Genomic DNA, 19189 nt, shown 5'->3' with positions numbered 1-19189 from the left:
ACTCTTGCTTAGATTGTATGACCATCCGAATTATACTTCAAGACCAGGTGCACTTGCTCAGGCAAGGCCAAATATTTGAAACGACATCATGTGATATACATAGCACTGTGATATGCGAAGAAACTGAGATTGAAACTTGAAGATCAAAACCTATGGTGACACTGTATCATACGAATTCAAGGCATACCTATTTGAGTTTTGTAGCACACAAAGTCTGAGTTTTGAGGTACACACATATTCGAGTTTTGGAACACACATATCCAAAGTTATGAAAACACCTACATCTGAAATTCTTGAACGAGATTTTGAGGAATTGTTCGTGCAAAGATCCCGTGGCATTATTTTTGTACTAGGCTGAAATAATGAACAAAGTTTAAGCTTTTGTTGAGGACAAATATTTGGCTTTTATGGACAGTCTTGTGGACAATGCCAAGTCTGCATCAAAGCTCTATTTACACATTTGAAGCACTCCATATTACATCCAATTCGAAGAAGGACTATTGAAGGATGAAATTAGAAGTTACAATTGATCTCTGCTAGCACTCATAAAGATCAAAAGACCAAGAACATTCATGATATCTAAGTAACCAAAGTATTGTAGCTGACATCTATTATTGTTCAAGTTCGGAGGTTCTGTGGCACTTCTATGAGGTCTATCTGAAACTTTATAAGGCAACTCGACTCATTTGGAGACCATCCATTTTTGACATCCAAAAAGATCATCATCTTTGTAATCAATACAAAATTGTTGACAGTAATCCTTGACATGATAGTGATGTTTGTAACTGTAATGTGACAGTGATAGATTATTGTGACCTTTGACAGTGCATAATTATTGCGGTTTGTGACAAACAGTAAGAAACAACAAGACTGCATGTTATCAACAGCTCCATCTCTGGGGCAATTTGAGTTGTTTTGCTCAATTTGTATGCAGTGTGCACATATTGAATCATATAACAGTTCTGAGTTAACTTTATAAGTTTATAAATTATAAATTATAATTGTTTAACTTTAATTGTTTTTTTTGTAGGTGAAGGTGTGTGGACTTTATAACAGTGAGAAGATTAATGGCTCAATCATCCAAGGCAGCCGGCAGAGGTCAAAGGAAGGGTGGTGCTTTTCGTGGTCCCCCCCCTCCAAGTGTTTCTGTTTCACCTTCTCTTGGTCATAGTGCCCCAAGTGCTTCAAGTGAAGCTGTAGGTGCTTCTCAGCCAACATTAACATATGATGTTGTTGCAGCAAGACAACAAGCACAACTAAAAAAATACCCTCTCTGGAAGTATGTAACCAAGAAGCAAGGGCCAAAGGCTGGTGCGGGAGGGAATGTGCTTTGGTCTTGTAATTTCTGCAAGGGTGAATTTAAGAGCACTTACTTTCGAGTTAAGGGCCATTTGTTGGGCCTTCCTTGTGGAATTGGAGCATGCAAAAAGATCAGTCCTAGAGAAAAAATGGATTTGGAAAGGGAGGATGCAGCTGGCTCTGGGAATGTGGTGGCAGCAAGCAGGAAAACTAGTAAAAATGAAGATCCTCTTCCATTCTTGAGGAATGCTAATAGTAGTAGATTTGGGAGAGAAGAAATTCAGCCAACAAAAAAGAGGGCAGCCCAAACTTATGGTGCTCCAATGGACAAGATTTTTCGGCGTGAGCAGCGAGATGAGGTTGATCTTACATTGGCATTCTTTTTCTATCTCAACTTCATTTCTTTTAATGTTGCACGGTCTCCTTTGTTTATTGAGGCTTGTCGAGCTCCAGTTGATAGGGCTCTAATTGGGTATGTGCCTCCAAGTTCAGAGAAACTTAGAACCACGTTGTTGGTTAAGGCAAGGAAGGAGGTGGATAAAATTCTACAACCTGTTAAATCATCATGGATCTCATCTGGTGTCAGTATTGTTTCTGATGGATGGACAGATACAGCGCGCCATCCTCTCATCAATTTCATGGTATATTCTCAAAATGGACCGGTTTTCTTGAAAGCAGTTGATGCTCTTGGACAATACAAGGATGCACAATATATGGGTGAGCTGCTTATTAAAGTTATTGAAGAAGTAGGCATTGAAAGTTGTGTGCAAATCATCACATAATGCCCCTGTTTGCAAAGCAGCTGGCTTGATTGTGGAAACTAAATATCCACAAATGTTTTGGACACCATGCATTGTTCACTCTTTGAATTTAGCACTCAAATCTATTGCTTCAGATGTGACATGGATTGGCAATCTCATTGAGGATGCACGCGATATCCGAAATTTTGTGCAAAACCATACCAATGCCCTCACAATATATAAAGAGTACACATATCTATCCTTGTTGAAGATTGCAGATACTCGATTTGCTTCCTCATTCATCATGCTTAAGAGGTTGAAGGAGGTGAAGGCCGCTCTTGGGGCCATGGTTATTTCAGATCTTTGGTCTTTTTGGAGAAAGACGGATCAAACAGCTTCAAAAAAGGTAAAGGACACAGTGTTAGATGATGGTTGGTGGGAGAGGGTGGATCTTACCATAAAGATCATGAACCCTATCATTTCTTTCTTGCGGTTTGCAGACACGGACCAGCCCATCTTAGGAGAGGTTTATGAGGGTTGGGATTCCATGATTGAGTCTGTGAAGACTATTGTTATGGAGAATGAGTGCCCTGCATATGAGACATCAGCAGAGAGCTTATGGTCCACCACACAAAATATTCTTATCTCTAGGTGGGATAAGAATTGCACACCTTTGCATTGCTTAGCTCACTCTTTGAATCCCAAGTACTACAGTCAAGAGTGGCTTCGTGGTGGGACCTCACACAGATACCCTCCTCACATGGATGGAGAGATTTCACAGGGGAGGAAGATAGCATTCAGAAGGATATTTCAGGATAACACATCTTTTCTTGAGGTGGAGGAAGGCTTTGTAGAGTTCTCCACTGGCACCAGGAGATTTGGGGGGTATGATGTACTTGGAGATAGGGGGGTCAAAAGTGCCTATGCAATGGTGGGCAACTCATGGGGCGGCATGCCCTATTCTACAACAATTAGCCTTGAGGGTCCTCTCTCAAATTACTTCATCTTCTTGTTGTGAGAGGAATTGGAGCACTTACGGGAATCTATATAGTTTGAAAAAGAGCAAGCTTGAGCAATCCAGGGCGGAGACAATGGTGTATGTGCACACCAACCTTCGTCTTATTTATAGGCAGAGACAGGAGTGATTGAAGGGAAAAACAAAGATGTGGGATGTGTTTCCTAATGATATGGGCTTGGACGACAGTATTGAGTTGGCATTAGCCAACATGGATCTTAATGACCTAGTGCTAGAGCCAGTGACTTTTGATGATGAGACACAGCATCTTGAGGGGTCATCCTCCACACCAACAAATGTAGCAGCAGATCCTGGATTGGGCATAGAGGAGGAGGATGGAGTACAGTCAAATGGCAGTGGCAGTGATGGTGACTATGACATAGAGGACATGGACTATTGATAGAGTGATGAGTCATGACTCATGGCCCAGTATCGAGCTATGATATTCCTACTTATTTTATATCTACTCTTTTGTATTTTCCATTGGCATTCTCTCAGGAGTCAGTATCTACTATGATCTATCTATGTACATTGTAAACACTGAACAGTGATACATTTTGATTTTGACGACTTAAAGGAAAATCTGCATTTTATGGTTTTAATATCTAAGTTCTAAATTTATAATTAGTAGTTACTAGTAAGTACTTACTACTTAGTTTCTTATGTGCTTGTAAGTTGTAAATTTTGATTCTATTTATTTTTTTAAAGTGAACTATGAACTTTGAGAAGTAATTATATTTTAATTTGATTAGATACGCTGCAACCTGCAATTTAATATGGATAAAAAACTATATTTCGGTATATATATATTTTATTAAATATATATAAAACGTGTCCCCCGTGTCCTGTTTCCAGGTCGTTGCGTTTCGTATTGAATACTCGTATTTACGTGTCCTCCGTGTCTCGTGTCCTTGTGTCATGTGACTTAGCTCCAGGAGGACCTGGATTTATTTTTTGAAGACCAAGAGTGAGGTCTTCAAGCGGTTTCAAGAGTTCAGAGCTCTTGTGGAGATTCAGACAGGTCGAAAGATCAAGTCCTTGAGGTCGGACAATGGAGGAGAGTACACCCTTGGAGAGTTTGTTGACTATTGTGCGGAGGCAGGCATTAGGAGGGAGTTCACTGTTCCTTACAACCCCCAGCAAAACGGGGTTGCGGAGAGGAAGAACATATCCATCATAGGGGCTGCCAAAGCCATGTTACATGATCAGGGGTTGCCATTGTTCTTGTGGGCAGAGGCCTGCAACACAGCTGTTTACTTGCAGAACAGGAGTCTGCATCGTGCCTTGGGGCACATGACTCCGGAGGAGGCTTTCTCTGGGAAGAAGCCCGATATTGGTCATCTTCATATCTTTGGATGCATTACATACTCCTATATACCCAAGGAGAAGAGGACCAAACTAGAGCCCACCGCAGAGAAGGGTATCTTTGTGGGCTACAGTGAGACCTCAAAGGCCTTTCGGATTTACATTCCTGCACAGAGGAGAGTTGTTGTCAGACGGGATGTGAAGTTCGAGGAGGACAGGGCCTTTAGGAGGTCACGGGAGTTAGAGTATCTGGATCAGCCAGACCCTCAGCAGCAGTTGAGTCAGTCGCAGGGATCCAGTGGGCAGGGATCAGGAGGATCCGGAGGTACATCTATGAGGATGTCAGGTCCGTCAGTGAGCAGTGGCTCGTCGAGCCAGAGGGGTGGTGCTCCAGGCAGCATGCAGAGCAGTTCACAGAGCAGTTCACTAGGGAGTCCATTGATGGACAGTTCACACGGTACCTCAGCTTCTACAGGTTCAGGTGCAGGCAGGAGGACAGCAGACAGACAGTCAGGATTTCAGGCTCCTAATGATGATGAGGAGGAGGAGTTTCATTCTCCGGTGGGAGAAGTGCGCTCAGGGAAGAGGAAGCCCAAGTGGCTTCAGGACACCTTGAAAGATGCCACATCTGTTGCTGAGCCGAAGAGGCCGGTCAGAGAGAGTAGACCACCTGAGAGGTTTTGTAGCTATATGGCGATGGTTACCAGCATCCTTGACTCTGAGCCTTCTAGCTATGAGGAGGCAGCTAGCCAGCAGGTCTAGAGAGAGGCCATGCAGGAGGAGTATTCTTCTATCATGAAGAATGATGTTTGGGAGGTGGTGCCGAGGCCTGAGGGCAAATCCGTGGTTACTTCCAGATAGATTTACAAGGTAAAACATGCTGCAGATGGCAGCATTGAGAAATTCAAAGCGAGGTTTGTGGCTAGAGGGTTCTCCCAGGTAGAGGGAGTTGATTATGAGGAGACCTTCGCTCCCGTGGCTCGATATACTTCGATCCGCTCCATTATATCGATAGCAGCAAAGATGGGTTGGAAGATCCACCAGATGGATGTGAAGACCGCATTTCTCAATGGCTTCATACAGGAGGAGGTGTACATTGAGCAGCCACAGGGCTTTGAGGTGCATGGGAAGGAGTCCCATGTGTGCAGACTGAAGAAGACCCTTTATGGCCTGAAGCAAGCTCCCAGAGCTTGGTACTCCAGGATAGATACATATTTGCAGGGGATGGGTTTCACAAAGAGTGAGGCAGATCCGAACCTTTACTTTATTGTGATTGGTGAGGAGCCTCTCATTCTGGTGCTGTATGTGGATGACTTGATCATTACAGGTGCAGAGAGACTCATAGAGCACTACAAGAGAGATCTTGCGACGGAGTTTGAGATGAAGGACATCGGCTTGATGCATTACTTTTTGGGCTTGGAGGTGTGGCAGGAGGAGGGGCATTTCTTCCTGGGGCAGGGGAAGTATATTGTGGACATCCTTAGCAAATTCCACATGGAGGATTGTAGACCCATGTCGACACCAATGATCACCAACTGGAAGAAGCTTCATGCTTCGAATTCCGAGTTGGTGGATCCCACATTGTACAGGCAGCTGATTGGTTCCTTGATGTATTTGGTCAACACCAGACCAGATATCTGTTTTGCAGTCAACACGATGAGTCAGTTTATGTGTGAGCCTAGGAAGGTTCACTGGGTGGCTGCAAAACACATTTTGCGATACTTGCAGGGGACAGTGGATTATGGTCTGGACTACAGGCAAGGAGATGGAGTGAGATTGGCAGGATACACTGATTCTGAGTGGGCAGGTTGTGCTTCTGATGAGAAGAGCACTTCAGGGTGCTGTTTTGGGTTGGGTTCAGCAGTAGTGTCATGGTTCAGCCGGAAGCAGCAGTCAGTAGCACTGAGTTCAGCGGAAGCAGAGTATATGGCAGCCAGTCTAGCTAGTTGTGAGGCTATCTGGCTTCGCAAGATGTTGTTTGGCTTATTTGGTCAGCCGTTGAGACCTTCAGTGATTTACTGTGATAATCAGAGTTGCATTAAACTCACGGAGAATCCAGTATTTCATGACAGGTCAAAGCATATCGGGATCAGATATCATTTCATCAGAGACTATGTTCAGAAGGGAGTTGTGAAGCTTGAGTATATTTCCACTGATGAGCAGGTTGCAGATATCCTTACCAAAGCCTTACCACGGGGCAAGCATGTCTACTTCAGAGACAAGATGGGTGTGGTGAGGAACACCTTCCTCGGTAAGAGGGAGTGTTGAAATTTGGTACCGGAGGACAGGTGGTTCCCTTAGGCTTTGATCTTTGGCCTAGGGAAAAGTGTCCAAAAGAATTTAATTTTTCTCCTAAAGTGACTTTATAATTTTATAAAGTTAAATCTAATTTAAAAGTGACTTTAAGTGATAAAGTTACTAAGTCTAATTTTAAAGTGACTTTTATAAAGTCAATGAAAAATTAGAAAGGAAAAGTGACTTTGAAAATAAATGACTAAGTGGGTCCTTATTAAAGTGGGGTGAATTAAAAAATAAAAAGTGAGATTTAAATGAGCATTTAATCTCAGCCATTGATCTAAATCTATTTCAGCCATTGGATTTAGAGATCACCCAAAAGTCACTTGGAGTTATATTAAGGGAGGAAAAGGAGGAAAAGATCACATTCGATTCAATTCTTTCATGAGCAGATTGGGAGAAGGAGAGCAAGAGAGCAAGAGAGATTTCTGAGCAGGGAGGAGAAGGAGACAGCAGCTTGGCACACATTCCAAGGCAGCAGTTGAGCAGATTTGTACAGTTGATTCAGCACACAGTGAAAGGCAGATTTTGGCACGATTTTCGAGGAGAGGTTTGCACAAAAATCGAGGAGACCGTACAGCATTTATTGCTGTCCTGTTTGCTGTAATTTCCAGTTTGCTGTGAAGCATGGGAAAAGAGATAAGTTGTAAATTTGCTTGCTGATTTTTTGCTGAAAATTTCTCACTGTAAAAGGCAATTTTCAGAAATAAAGAAGAGCTCTCAAACTGGTTTTCCCCAAGAGTTGTAGGGGGTTTTTCCAGGGTCACATTGACCAAAAATCTCAGTGTTTAAATGTGTTTTAATGGTTGTTTATTACTGCTGATTTTTATTTCTGCAATTTCCAGCATTCTGTAAAATTTCCAGAATTTGTGTTTTCAGCAAATTTATTTTTTTCAGCTTGTTAAATGTATGGTTATGGGAAAGGGCATTTAACTATATGGGAGAAATAAGGAGAAACTGAAAACCGGGGTGGGAAAACAGAAATTTCTACAGACTCAAGATAATTGGAGTAAGTAGGATAAAGTGCCTTGAGAAAAGCAATAAGAGGAATATCCAATTCAACCTTAGTGGATTTGATATCATGCATTATAGACATTACTTCAGATGCAAGAGCAAGAGGATCATTATTTTGCAGTTCAAGAGTGAAGAGTTTAATCATGAGTTGGACAACTTCAAGTGCAAAATGTGAGTCATAGAGTTCTTTCAGCTTTTGCAGGGCTTCAAAGGCAGTTGAATATGACGAAATATGGCGACTCACCTCTTCATTTACAGATGCTGCGATTAATGCATAAGCTTTGTTGTTCTTGTTTTCCAAATGACGAGCTCTTTGTCTGAGGTAGGTTGTATTGGGTCATTGAAACCTTCTCTGACACACACTCCTTTCCACAACTCATTGAAGATGAGGATGTGTTTTATCATCCGGGCCCATTCAGGATAGTTCTCCTTGCCAGTGAGAACTATTCCTACCATGGAGATGATTGAATGCATTCTGTAAGAAAAAATTACTTCTGCTGATAGAAAACAATATATATGTTATACCTTCCACTTCTCAAATATATATGCTATACCTTCCATATACCCATATATGTTTTTTTTTTATACCATATAGCATATCGCCATAAAAAAACTTAATGAATTTCATGTCACGTTCACTTTTTTTTCCATTCAAAATAATATATTATCACTCCATATAATATATTATTATTCTTATTACACATTAATCACGGCCTTCACACATGAACATATGTTTTCATGTAAAAATGTATCGCACCAAACTGAACAATAATTTAAAAAACTGCGCTGGTAACCAAACCAAAACAATCACCAGAGAGTATGTCGATTACGCCAGACAGCATTCAAAACTTATTTGAAATAGCAGGCAGCGTTCAAGATTTATTTGAAATAGCAGGCAGCGTTCAAAACTTTCATAACCAGCGTTCATAGCCAGCGTTCATAACCAGAGCAGGAGCGTTCATAACCGGCGTTCAGGAGCTTTGCCACGCCAAGCTATGATACGACCTTCCGTGGAGACCTGGGCACACACACCATTCCGCTGCATTGATACCATTCGAACTTGGGAAGAGACCTGGGCTCACACACCATTACGCCATGATCCAAGCACAATTTCCCATTGCAATCAAGCAACACGAATTGCAGTCAAACGCATACCAATTGCAGTAAAACGCAATACCAATTGCAGTAAAACACAATACTAATTGCTATCAAACGTAATACCAATACGCCGAAAACGTTTAACGCGTTCTTTTGGTCCACAAAACGTAGAGGCGTTCTTCTGGTCTGCGAAACTCAGAGAATCATTTGACAAACAAATCCAGTAGCGTTACTATACCAAAAACGCAGACGCACCAGCAGCGTTACTATGCCAAAAACGCAGACTTTACAGGATTCCTCGGATCAGAGCAACGCAGCGTTACAATACCAAAAACGCAGTTGGGTCAGTCCAAACATTCGAGAGATATTTCAGAGGACAGAGGCATTGAGGCAAGTAGGACAGCGTTCAGGGGAACATTTTATTGTTTTATGACAGCACTCAGTCAGGACAGTGCTCAGGTCAGGACAGCGCTTAGGAATAGGAATGCATATGACAGACCAGCATACAGCCCACAGTAGCAAAAATGAAGGGAGTTACAACTATTTTGAGAACTGGCTCTGATACCATGTCAGGCCAGGCAGTAACTCCAATAGGCAGTAAAACTGATTCAATCTATTCCATTAGGTATGTTATTGTTATATACAAAAGGGTGTGACTGCTCAGTTCATCTCCTGATGACTGTTCACATTCCTAATTTAATTATTTACATAAATTCACCCAATCGTGAGGATTAGGTGTCAACATTACTTTAAGAATTTAACATTACCATGAATAGCATAGCCTTAGTAGGGCAATTTGATCAAATACTAGGGTTTGGGAGAAGGGAATGGACCCCAAAGACCAGCAAACTAATTCATAAACCCCTTTGGAGTACCCCACACTTAGAAAAATTAAAAATAAATAAAAAAGGCGTGTTTTTATGGTTCACTGGCCACTGTCAGCTACCCGGCCGAGTAGTTACGGATCCGGCCGAGTCGACCGAGACGGCTGAGTTATGACTGACTCGGCCGAGACATGCTATGACTCGGTCGAGGTCATGCTATGACTCGGCCGGGTCTGTCATAACTCAGCAGAGGGACACTTCCACCTTGGGACGAGATGTGGGTAGCTCTTCGCCAGGAAGAGATCAGACGACAGTCAAAGACAGGTAGCAGCAGCAAGGGGATCAAAGTCAAGAAGGAGGAGGAAGATGTGGCCCTAGCATCTGAGGGAAAGCAGGAGAAGCGGAAGAAGAAAGATCTCTCCAAGATCAAGTGCTTCCACTGTGGGGAGCTGGGTCATTATGCGACCCAGTGTCCAAGGAAGAAGAGTAAGGGAGAGTCTTCTGAGACTAAGGCAACGCCAGCACGGGCAGAGAAGGAAGTTTTGACAGACGATGACTGTGCCATGAGTGCACACGCACCACTTGAGCGGAAGTGGGGAGACATCGAGCTGTAGTCAAGCGGACTACAGGCGATGAGGGGCAGGATCCTCGAGGTACCTAGCCTCTTGGATTAGACCTTGCTACGGGAGCCCCAACAAGGAGTAGCAGGACTGGCTGAGATGGGTAGAGACGGATGCGGATGGAGCGGCAGAGAGAGCTACAGTGCAGGAGTCCCGAGACAGCGCGAGGCTAGCAGGCTACAACAATGCGAGAGGCACAAGAGTGTTGCACCAGTGCAAGACGACACAGAGAGGTGTGCAATGGTACGAGATGCAGGGAGTTGTTGCAGCAGCGTAGAGGTCAAAGAGGGAGCACTTGTCAGCAGTAGAGGGAGCTTCAACATCAGTGGGTGTCTCTAGCCCAACAGGGAGGTCAATTGGGAGATCAGTTACTTACTTCTCAATAACTGAGTTGCAGTGCAGCAATGGGCAGCACGATGCAGCATGATGAGAGGAGGCGCAGTGCGGATGTAGTACTAGGAGAAAGGACCAGCAGCAACACAGATGCAGAGGGAGTTGTCGTACATATGCAACAGCGGCAGTGGCAGAACCATGGGTAGCAGTGCAGGAGGCGGCAGTGCAGGGGATGTTGGGCAGGAAGGCCTAGCATCAGCATAGGTACCGATGCCGGATGATCAGAGTAATACTCAGTGAGGAGTATTGCTAGAGCACAATGCTCACTAAGAGGGAGTGTTGATTTGGGATAGCATCGGATGTGCTCTAGCCACGAAAGTTGGTGGAGAGGCTGGGGCACATAAGATCTCCAACACCCAGAAAGGGTTTGGGCAGATTCTAAACAGATCAGGAGATATTAAAATAATTAATATTTTTAATGGAGTCCCTAAGTCTAAACTTTGGGAAAATAAAATGTTAATGTGTATTAATATGAATCTATGTTAGAATGGTCCAAAAGACATGGATTAAGCCAGATCTAATCTTAGCCGTTGATTAGGGACTTAATCTCAGCCGTTGAGATGTCAACAGGGAAAGTATAAGAGGAGGCTTGAGGGTCACTTGGAGAAGTACACCAAAGTGATCAGTCATTCTATTCTCTAGAGCAGGGTTTGCTAAGAGAGATAGAATTAGTGATCGGGAGAGCAGCTAAGGGGCATTGAGTACAAAGAGACAAACAGGCAGAGATAGAGCCGGGAGAGCAGCAGAGCAGCGACAGAGAGAGACGCAGGAGCAATAAATGCACACGCAGGGCCACGTAGAGGCAGCTAAGTGTTGCGTAGAGCACCAGAGAGGCCAGCATAGCTGACGCAGGGCCTCCTGGGGCTGACGCAGGCCAAGATAGGCTGACGCAGGGCCAATGCTAGGCTAGGAGAGGTTGACGCAGTCCAGATTGGGCAAACGCTGGGATTTCTAGGGCAGATTGGTGATGAGAAGCTGTCGGAAGGATTATCCGGGGTTTCAGCCAGTAGATTTGTTAGAAACCGAGAAATATTACTGCCAAGGAAATTCTCTGTTGGGTAGGCTAGTTTCGGCACCCAATTGTACTCTGATATTGCTTAATAAGAAAACCCTCAGATAGTTGCACCGGTTTTCCCAAGTTGGGTTTTTCCGGGGACATTAGTCCAAAAATAATGGTGTCATATGGTGTGTTTGTTCTTGTTTCTTTTAGTTGTTGATCTGTAATATGTTGAGCATGCACTGATGTTTATTTTCAGTATTTACATTGTAAATAACTTGTTAAGGAAAAACAAAAAGTAGGTAGGAATAAATCAGATAAAGTGCATGGAGGGTTTCTAACTAAGTAAACTTAGAAACTTCAACATGCGACAAAAAATTTGTGAAAAAAACAAGGAGCGAATTGTTTTTTGCGGGAGTGCGACGGGAGCGAATTTCAGGGGCGGGAACGAATTTCGGTAGCGCACTCCAGGAGCAATTCAAAGGGGGGGTAGCAACTTCCCCACAACCCTTACTCGACCTCCTAGTTTTGATAAATAATTGGAACCACTGATTTCGAATTGCAATGTAAATGTCTTCTTTAAAATGAGCATATGGGTTCCTCTCATATTTAATCCAACCCTTCTATAATTTATGAACACATTCTTTGGCAATGGCACAAGAGAAGTGTGAATTTATCTTCGGCACCTTGAGCACAACAAGATCTGGAAATTGCAAACGATTACTCCTCCTTGAATCTGAGCAACTCGGCCTTGTGGATATGGCAACAAATTCGGCCTTGTGGATATGGCAACAAATTCGGCCTTGATGCAATTCTTCCTTGAGGAAAAACTTCAGAATCGTTCACCCAACCTTTGATATTCAGCCCTACTCAAACGATGGACTTGCCCCTCCTCTTAGAGATGGTATGACCTTGCAATAAGTTAAAACCCCAATGTTGAAGCCTCCTGCAATAATGGTGATTAGATCTTCGGGAAATGAATTAAACAACCAAACCAATAAAACAAATGGAAGATCTGAGATAATCTTCCCCCAAGAGCTAACTAGGGTGGCACTCGAAGTCCATAGAAATTAGCTTGAGTTTCGCTTGAAACTCTTGAACTCGCTTGAGCTCCTTTCAATTTGTCAATGAGATAGATAGGAATAGAATGATTTGCAATTGAGCCCATCCTCTATTTATAATTCTCCATTGAGCCTCCTTCTAGCTTCTAGATTCTCCTTTTTCCCTATTATTTTATTGGTGGGCCCATTTTCCACTAGGAGACTTTTTGCCGCCATTTTAAATAAAATAATAATTTGCCTCCTTTCTCAATAAAATATTATTTTGCCACCATTCTCCAATAAAATAATAATTTTCCTCCATTCTCCAATAAAATATTATTTTGCCACCATTCTCCATTAAAATAATGATTTGCCTCCCTTCTCCAATAAAATATTATCTTGCCTCCATTCTTCATCAAAATAATAATTTCCGCCTTTTCCCCACAAAATAATATATTTTCCCTTTTTATTCAATATTACCAGAAATTGGCAAAACTCCTTAGTGATTTTTGCACTCACAAAATTGGAAACATTACAGAACCATAGCATTAGAATATCCTTCTAGGTGATTTAGGGAAGCCTCCCTTGTGGTTTGATTCCAGCGAAGCACACGAGAAACATTGTTGAGGTGACAGCGGCAACCCTTTCTTTTGTTGCCATAAGGTCTGGCCCCACCTAGTGAGGCGTTGCATTGGAGCTGCTAGATTTTGCGGCAACAAGGACTTTTATTTTAAATCTTGCTATATTCACAACCTCCCCCACCCCCCCCTTGCCCGACGCCAACACACTTTTATAATAATCAATTCTTCTAATTTATGCATGTGAAGCCCATACAATGTGGGAGAGAGGGGGCAGCATTTCTTCACTTCTACATTGTTGTTGAAACTCTAAGGTAGTCCTTTTCTTTGATTTCAGCACTGACTTATTCATGAGCCCTCTGTATCATTGCCCTCCACTCATCTGAAATTCCCATTTCCACAAGCCCTATGATTTTTCTCCCGGGGATCTGCGAAAGCCCTTTCCAAAGTCCACTAAACAATACCACAACTCTTCATCCTTGGTGTCCTTTGTCTTCTCTATCATGTGCCTTAAAGTAAGGCAGTGGTCAATGGTAGAGTGTTTCGGTGTGAATCCAATTCGTCCCTTTGTTGATTTTTCTTTCAAGGATTCTCCCGGTCAGCTTGCCAAAGATGGGTTGATCATTATGGTTTTGTAGTTTCTTAATCATTATTTTCTTCCCCCTTTAAAAATGAGCAAAACAAGGACTGTTGTCCATACTTTTGGGAAACCCTCTATTATCATTTGATTGAGTAATACTGTGAATGTGTTGGCTCAGAAATACCTGCCTGCATTTCAAATGTTTAGAGTGGAGCCCATCTATGTCCTTTGCCTTTTCTGATGCTAGCCTCTTGATGCCCTTTTTCAGATCTTCTATGAAGACTATTTCCTGTGTTGATTTTCAGAGGGATTTTTCTCTCAGCAAGACTTTTGTGAAGTCTTCCGGTGTGAATCAGCCATTGTTCTGTTGTGATATCACTTTCTTCTACCTTTTTCTTCACTTGTAGCTCTTTCCAAAATTAATTTGGTTTCTTCCTTTCCATTTCTAGTAGTTCCTCTACAAACTTGCTTTTTTAAGCTACTTGCTTGTGAACGTTCAGGTTCTTGTTGTTTTAATGTTGTTTGTAATATTTTTTGGTTTCTTTGCATTCATCGTTGAACCAAAGGTGACAGAGATGCTGTTGGAGGCTCTTCTTTCTATTGTTGGCCCTTTAAGGTGGCAAGTTGCAATGTGGAATTGAATAACCGTCATCAACTCACTACATATATGTTTGCAAATCCTGGTTGTGTGATAATTTCTCTCTCCTTAACTATTTCTTCATTTGAGCTCCACAAATAGAGAGTCATGGTCTGAAGTCATTTCTTCACAACATTTGTGGATTGATAAGTGTAAGAGCTGGTCCATACCACTGGTTGAAAATATAACAGCCTACCACACTTTGCCCATTGTGAGTGAAGCAGGAGGCTTTTCTTAATTCCTGCCAGCGAGCTATTCCACTGCATATCACTAAATTATGGGCATTGCACATGCGCAATGTGTCTTCTCCAAAGTGGGTAGTTTTTTGTTTGCATTTGATGAGTTCCTTTTGCTCAGATCCTCGTCCACAACTAGCGAAGGTGGGTGTCTGTTTCTTTGTAGCTCACAATCTGTAAATTTCTTATCCTTCCATTTCTTCAGCCAGCATCATTTTTCCTTTATCCTTAACATTTCTTATGTCAATCAGCAGGTAGTAGTATTGCTCTCCATTAGTGAGACCGTGTTTGAAATCTGATTTTATGAGGCAAAATAACCCACTGCAATAAAAGAGATAGCACTACAATATTTTGGTTCCAGCCAACTGCATTGGTTGCGTGTGTCCATTTTTCTCAGGGTTATGCAGTGGTCCACGTCTCTTTCACTACGCAAGTAACTCCTCCATCACTGAGTCTTTGAGCTCCATAAAGGTTATCCATGGTCAAATGCACTATTTCTGCAAGTCTTTGTTGTATGATTCCAGAGAGATGTTTATATAAAATGCAGATGCAGACAGGAGGTCATATCTGGAGGAATTGGAGATGGAAATGTGGGAAACCTATTTATATCTCTGAAATGAAGGATATTTATGAGTTGGTGCATCACTTCTCTAACTTAGGACTCCGTTTAAATAAAAAGTGGGGTCTTGGAGATCCAGAGGCGAGATCTCTGCAGCAGTGTCAGTCCATTTGGAAGGCTCATGCCTCCTTTTAACATAAAGTTTAGGGTTGGTTATTGCTTCATCATGAATTAGCTGTTAAAAGTAGGTTGCACAAAGTTGGCATTACTAGTTCAGCATGTGAGTGGTAAGGAGGAGACTGTAGAATGTTTTGGAAATGTCAGTCTGCCAGAGTATTTTGGTCATGGTTTCAGGCTGAATTTCAGTCCATGTTTGTAAATCCGCTCTCTTAGAAGGGGCCATTCCTAGGGTACACTTCAACGGTAAGGAACAGCTGCAAATTACTTTGACTTTCAGTTAGTTTGGTTACAATAGGTATTTTGTGGAAATACCGTTGTAAAGTTACTTTGAATAAGGTTCTCCATCTGCTTTCTCTTGGGGATTTGCAGATTTTGAGTAGGCTTTGGCTCTCCTCCTCTGAGTTTACCGATCAGCGACATGCTTTCTGCTGTGATGTGTGATGTTGAGTCCCTCCTCATGACGGGCCAGGCTCATATGATGGCCTTTTTAGCTTTCTAGACCGGGATTTTTCTGATTCTCATGTTCTCTGTGTAATGTAGCTATCTTGAATTCTGTTGTAATTTCTTTGAGGTAACGTGTGAAGCATTTTCAAGAAAACCAAGCAACGCCTCCATGTCCTTCGTGTTTCTTTGGTATTTGGTTCCATACTCACCATTTTTGTATCCGACATCTGTTATGCTTGTGTGTTTGACAAGAATAATTATATAGTCTTGTAGCTGTATGAATTACGTTTGACCCCTTAGCTTCACTCCCTCAAAACCAAATTCAAATTAACGAACGGATGTTTCAGAATCTACGATGCAGCAATAGTTTTGCATTAATCGCCCTTCCCAGTGAACAGAACTTCGGTTGGCTGGGTGAAAATTTATTGCTTTTGTAACGAAAGAAACAGTTGAAAACAACTACTAACTATCCTTCACTGACCTCGTAAAAACGAAAAGTTTCCAGTACACAAACTGTGTTTACAGTTGCATTTCTTCTCATGGTTTTGTTAAAAAAATAGAAAGGAAAAACCCAAATTAATTTTCAGTAGCAGTTTAAAACTACTACCAACTATCCTTTCCTCTCTTCAGTGCCCCAATTGGGTTTACAGTGGCAATGCTTCTCATGCTTTTGTTTAAAAAATGCAAAAGGAAAACCCCAAATTTGTTTCGGTATTGTAACATACCTGCTGTATCATTTCTTGTAATGTTCTTGGGTTTGGCCATTCATGAACTCCAGACTGGTCTGTGTCCTCTGACAAGGCCATGGAAGGCCATCTCTTAGTTACTCTGTTTCTCTTAGTTCTGAATGATAGTCGTAGGTTTGGTTGAAATTCAGAATTTGTCCATAGGTGGTGTCTTCTGGAGTTATCGAAATTGTGTGCATCACAGTACAGAATGCATGGGTAGAAAGTCAGTGCTGCCATGTTTTACCGTCGTTGTCTTAAAGCATGAGGCTTATGCATCACAGTGTAGAATGAAGGGGTTACATGAAGCGTGCCTAAAAAATGAGGCTAATCTCGTGTTTTGGGATGACGGGCTTTAATTGCATAATAATGGATTGGGCTGAGGATAGAAAAGGGTAGCAATTTACCAGAGGTAGCAATCTACAAAGGTAAATGAACGACATTTTTTTATCTATGTTTTTTGGTTACTAGATTCATGTGATGGTGAATCTCTCAACACACATTTAAATTCACGTAAATGTGCTTGCTTCAATTCGAACCGATTTGAACACATGTTGGACAGTTGGAGCCGATGCTCATTAGACCATGTTGATATTGATTCTGTGGTGTACAATGTCCGAATCATGAACTAGGTTGAAATTGATAAATAATTTATTTGGTTGATATTTGGTTATTACATACGAAGAATAGCTTACTAGGTTCTTGACATTGAGTTATTATAGATGAGGATTAATTTAATATAAAAAAACCATTAAAGAAAAATGAAAGATTTTATATATAAAAGATTTTAAGGATGATGGGTTTGGGTAAATAATTTTATTTTATTTTTATGGGTTTTTTGGTAAGTGAGTTAGTTATTTTATTATTATAAATATTATCTATTATGCATTAAGTTAATCATTATTAGTTTGGTGTGTGATACTATGATCATATAAAAAGATATGATCGGCATATATATAATTATTGATTTCCTTATATGTTTATCGCTTTGACTTTCATGGGCTCCATGGCTTCGATGTAGTTAATGCAGGCGGTGATAAGACAACTCCGATGTATTTAATGCAAGTGGTGATAAGACATTCACTTATATGCATTCAATGCCACTCCACAACTAATTTCAAACTCAGCAGTTGCATGGTTGAGGGCATTATGTCTATTGAATACAAACAGTGTATGTCACTGGATCCATGTGATGATACAGAAAATTTAAATTTTGAAATTTGAAATAAGACGAGTTTCCAGCTCAGGTGGGCTATGAACGTTTTAAATAGCATAAATTTTTTGAAAGTGTGATCTTAGTTGTAGAGAAGAATAAGGAAAACGTAACTTGCTAACCTAAGAGTGATTCATGCATTACCACTGGAAATCTCTGAAAAATATGGTCGCTTAATAAGGGTGATGCCTTGCCAACAATTCAAAAATTGTCAACAAATCCCCACACCCAATCCCTTCTAGACTCAAATCAGGATTTGATATATAGAAGCTATCCAGTGAGGTCAGATGTTGCCCATACGAATGCAAGCATGTGAGGTGCTCCATTCTTCAAAATTATCAAGCCTCCCCTTCTGCAAAAGCCTAATTTAGATTTGGAGAATGTAATATGAGCATGAATAGTTGAATTGTTAATATTATCCTTTAGTATGCTCCCTCAAACGTTGAATGGTGCTTTCTGCAGTCACGACACTCGAAGTATTAAGAGTGTATGCACCACCTGCCTTAACCTTTTCGCAGCCTTTGTATCCCTAAATCCCAACTGCCATTCTCTTCACAACAAACTTGCCACAAAATTCATAGAAGAATTTGGAATTTTGATTGACTTCCATTTTCTTAATCTATTTTCTAAAGTTGTCACCATATTTGGTACCGTATTTCCCCACAATATCGACCTTCTTCGTGTGTTTCAGCATTTTTGTAGTTAAGTTGAGAGTTGACGATTTCTTCTCCCAATAACCACCATGACTGACCTCTCGAGCTAAAATATTGCAAGTTCATTAATGTGAAATCGCATATAAATCCCATTTTATCATCTGAAAAAGTGGTTGTTTGAATAGGCTTGAATTTTGGGCATGGGAAAGGTGAAATTCTAGGTTTGAGGATGGAATTTGGACTTTAGTGGAATAGACTCTTGTTGTTGCAAGTGATATGCATCTATTGAGATCCAATAACATGCATCGTTCATATTCATGGACACAAATCCCTCCACCATGCAACTATTGAGTTCAAAACTGGGTGCAAAGTGGCATTGAATGTGTATAGGTGGGTGTCTTATCACCACCTACATTAACTACATCAGAGTTGTCTTATCACCACATGCATTAGGTACATTGGATTTGTGTTATCAACACCTGCATTAACAACATAAGAGTTGTCTTATCACCACCTGCATTAACTACAACGAAGCAATGGAGCCTACAAAATTCAGAGTAGTGGAGATATTGAAAAATCAACAGTAATGTATATGTCCATACATATTTTTTTGATGAAAATGTAGCAAGAAAAGTCTCCTTTTTTATTTTTCCTTAATCAAATTGAGGAAAATTGAAATTCCACATTAGCAAACAATTTGGAGGAGTTAACTGAGGTGACATGACTCTTGTCACTCAATTAAGA

The 19189-nt window shown here is 41.4% G+C and overlaps 1 protein-coding gene and 1 pseudogene across 1 annotated transcript in view; both read right to left on the bottom strand.

Moving 5' to 3' along the window:
• The window catches only part of LOC149243957 (uncharacterized), a 222316-nt gene extending 205384 nt beyond the window's left edge, over positions 1–16932 (bottom strand). The window contains exon 1 of the mRNA XM_089374681.1: positions 16580–16932. Coding sequence (XP_089230807.1) covers positions 16580–16819 — 240 coding nt within the window. The 5' untranslated portion in view covers positions 16820–16932. The remainder of the gene's footprint in view (positions 1–16579) is intronic.
• Positions 16933–18207: 1275 nt separating this feature from the next.
• Positions 18208–18486, bottom strand: LOC149243956 (large ribosomal subunit protein eL43 pseudogene; annotated as a pseudogene).
• Between the last annotated feature and the right edge of the window lie 703 nt (positions 18487–19189).

This window comes from Pinus tabuliformis, chromosome 8 (assembly GCF_031772625.1).
Source record: "Pinus tabuliformis cultivar Carrire ecotype Pingquan chromosome 8, CPIR1, whole genome shotgun sequence".
Lineage (NCBI taxonomy): Eukaryota > Viridiplantae > Streptophyta > Pinopsida > Pinales > Pinaceae > Pinus > Pinus tabuliformis.
This window is presented reverse-complemented; position numbering and strand designations above follow the sequence as displayed.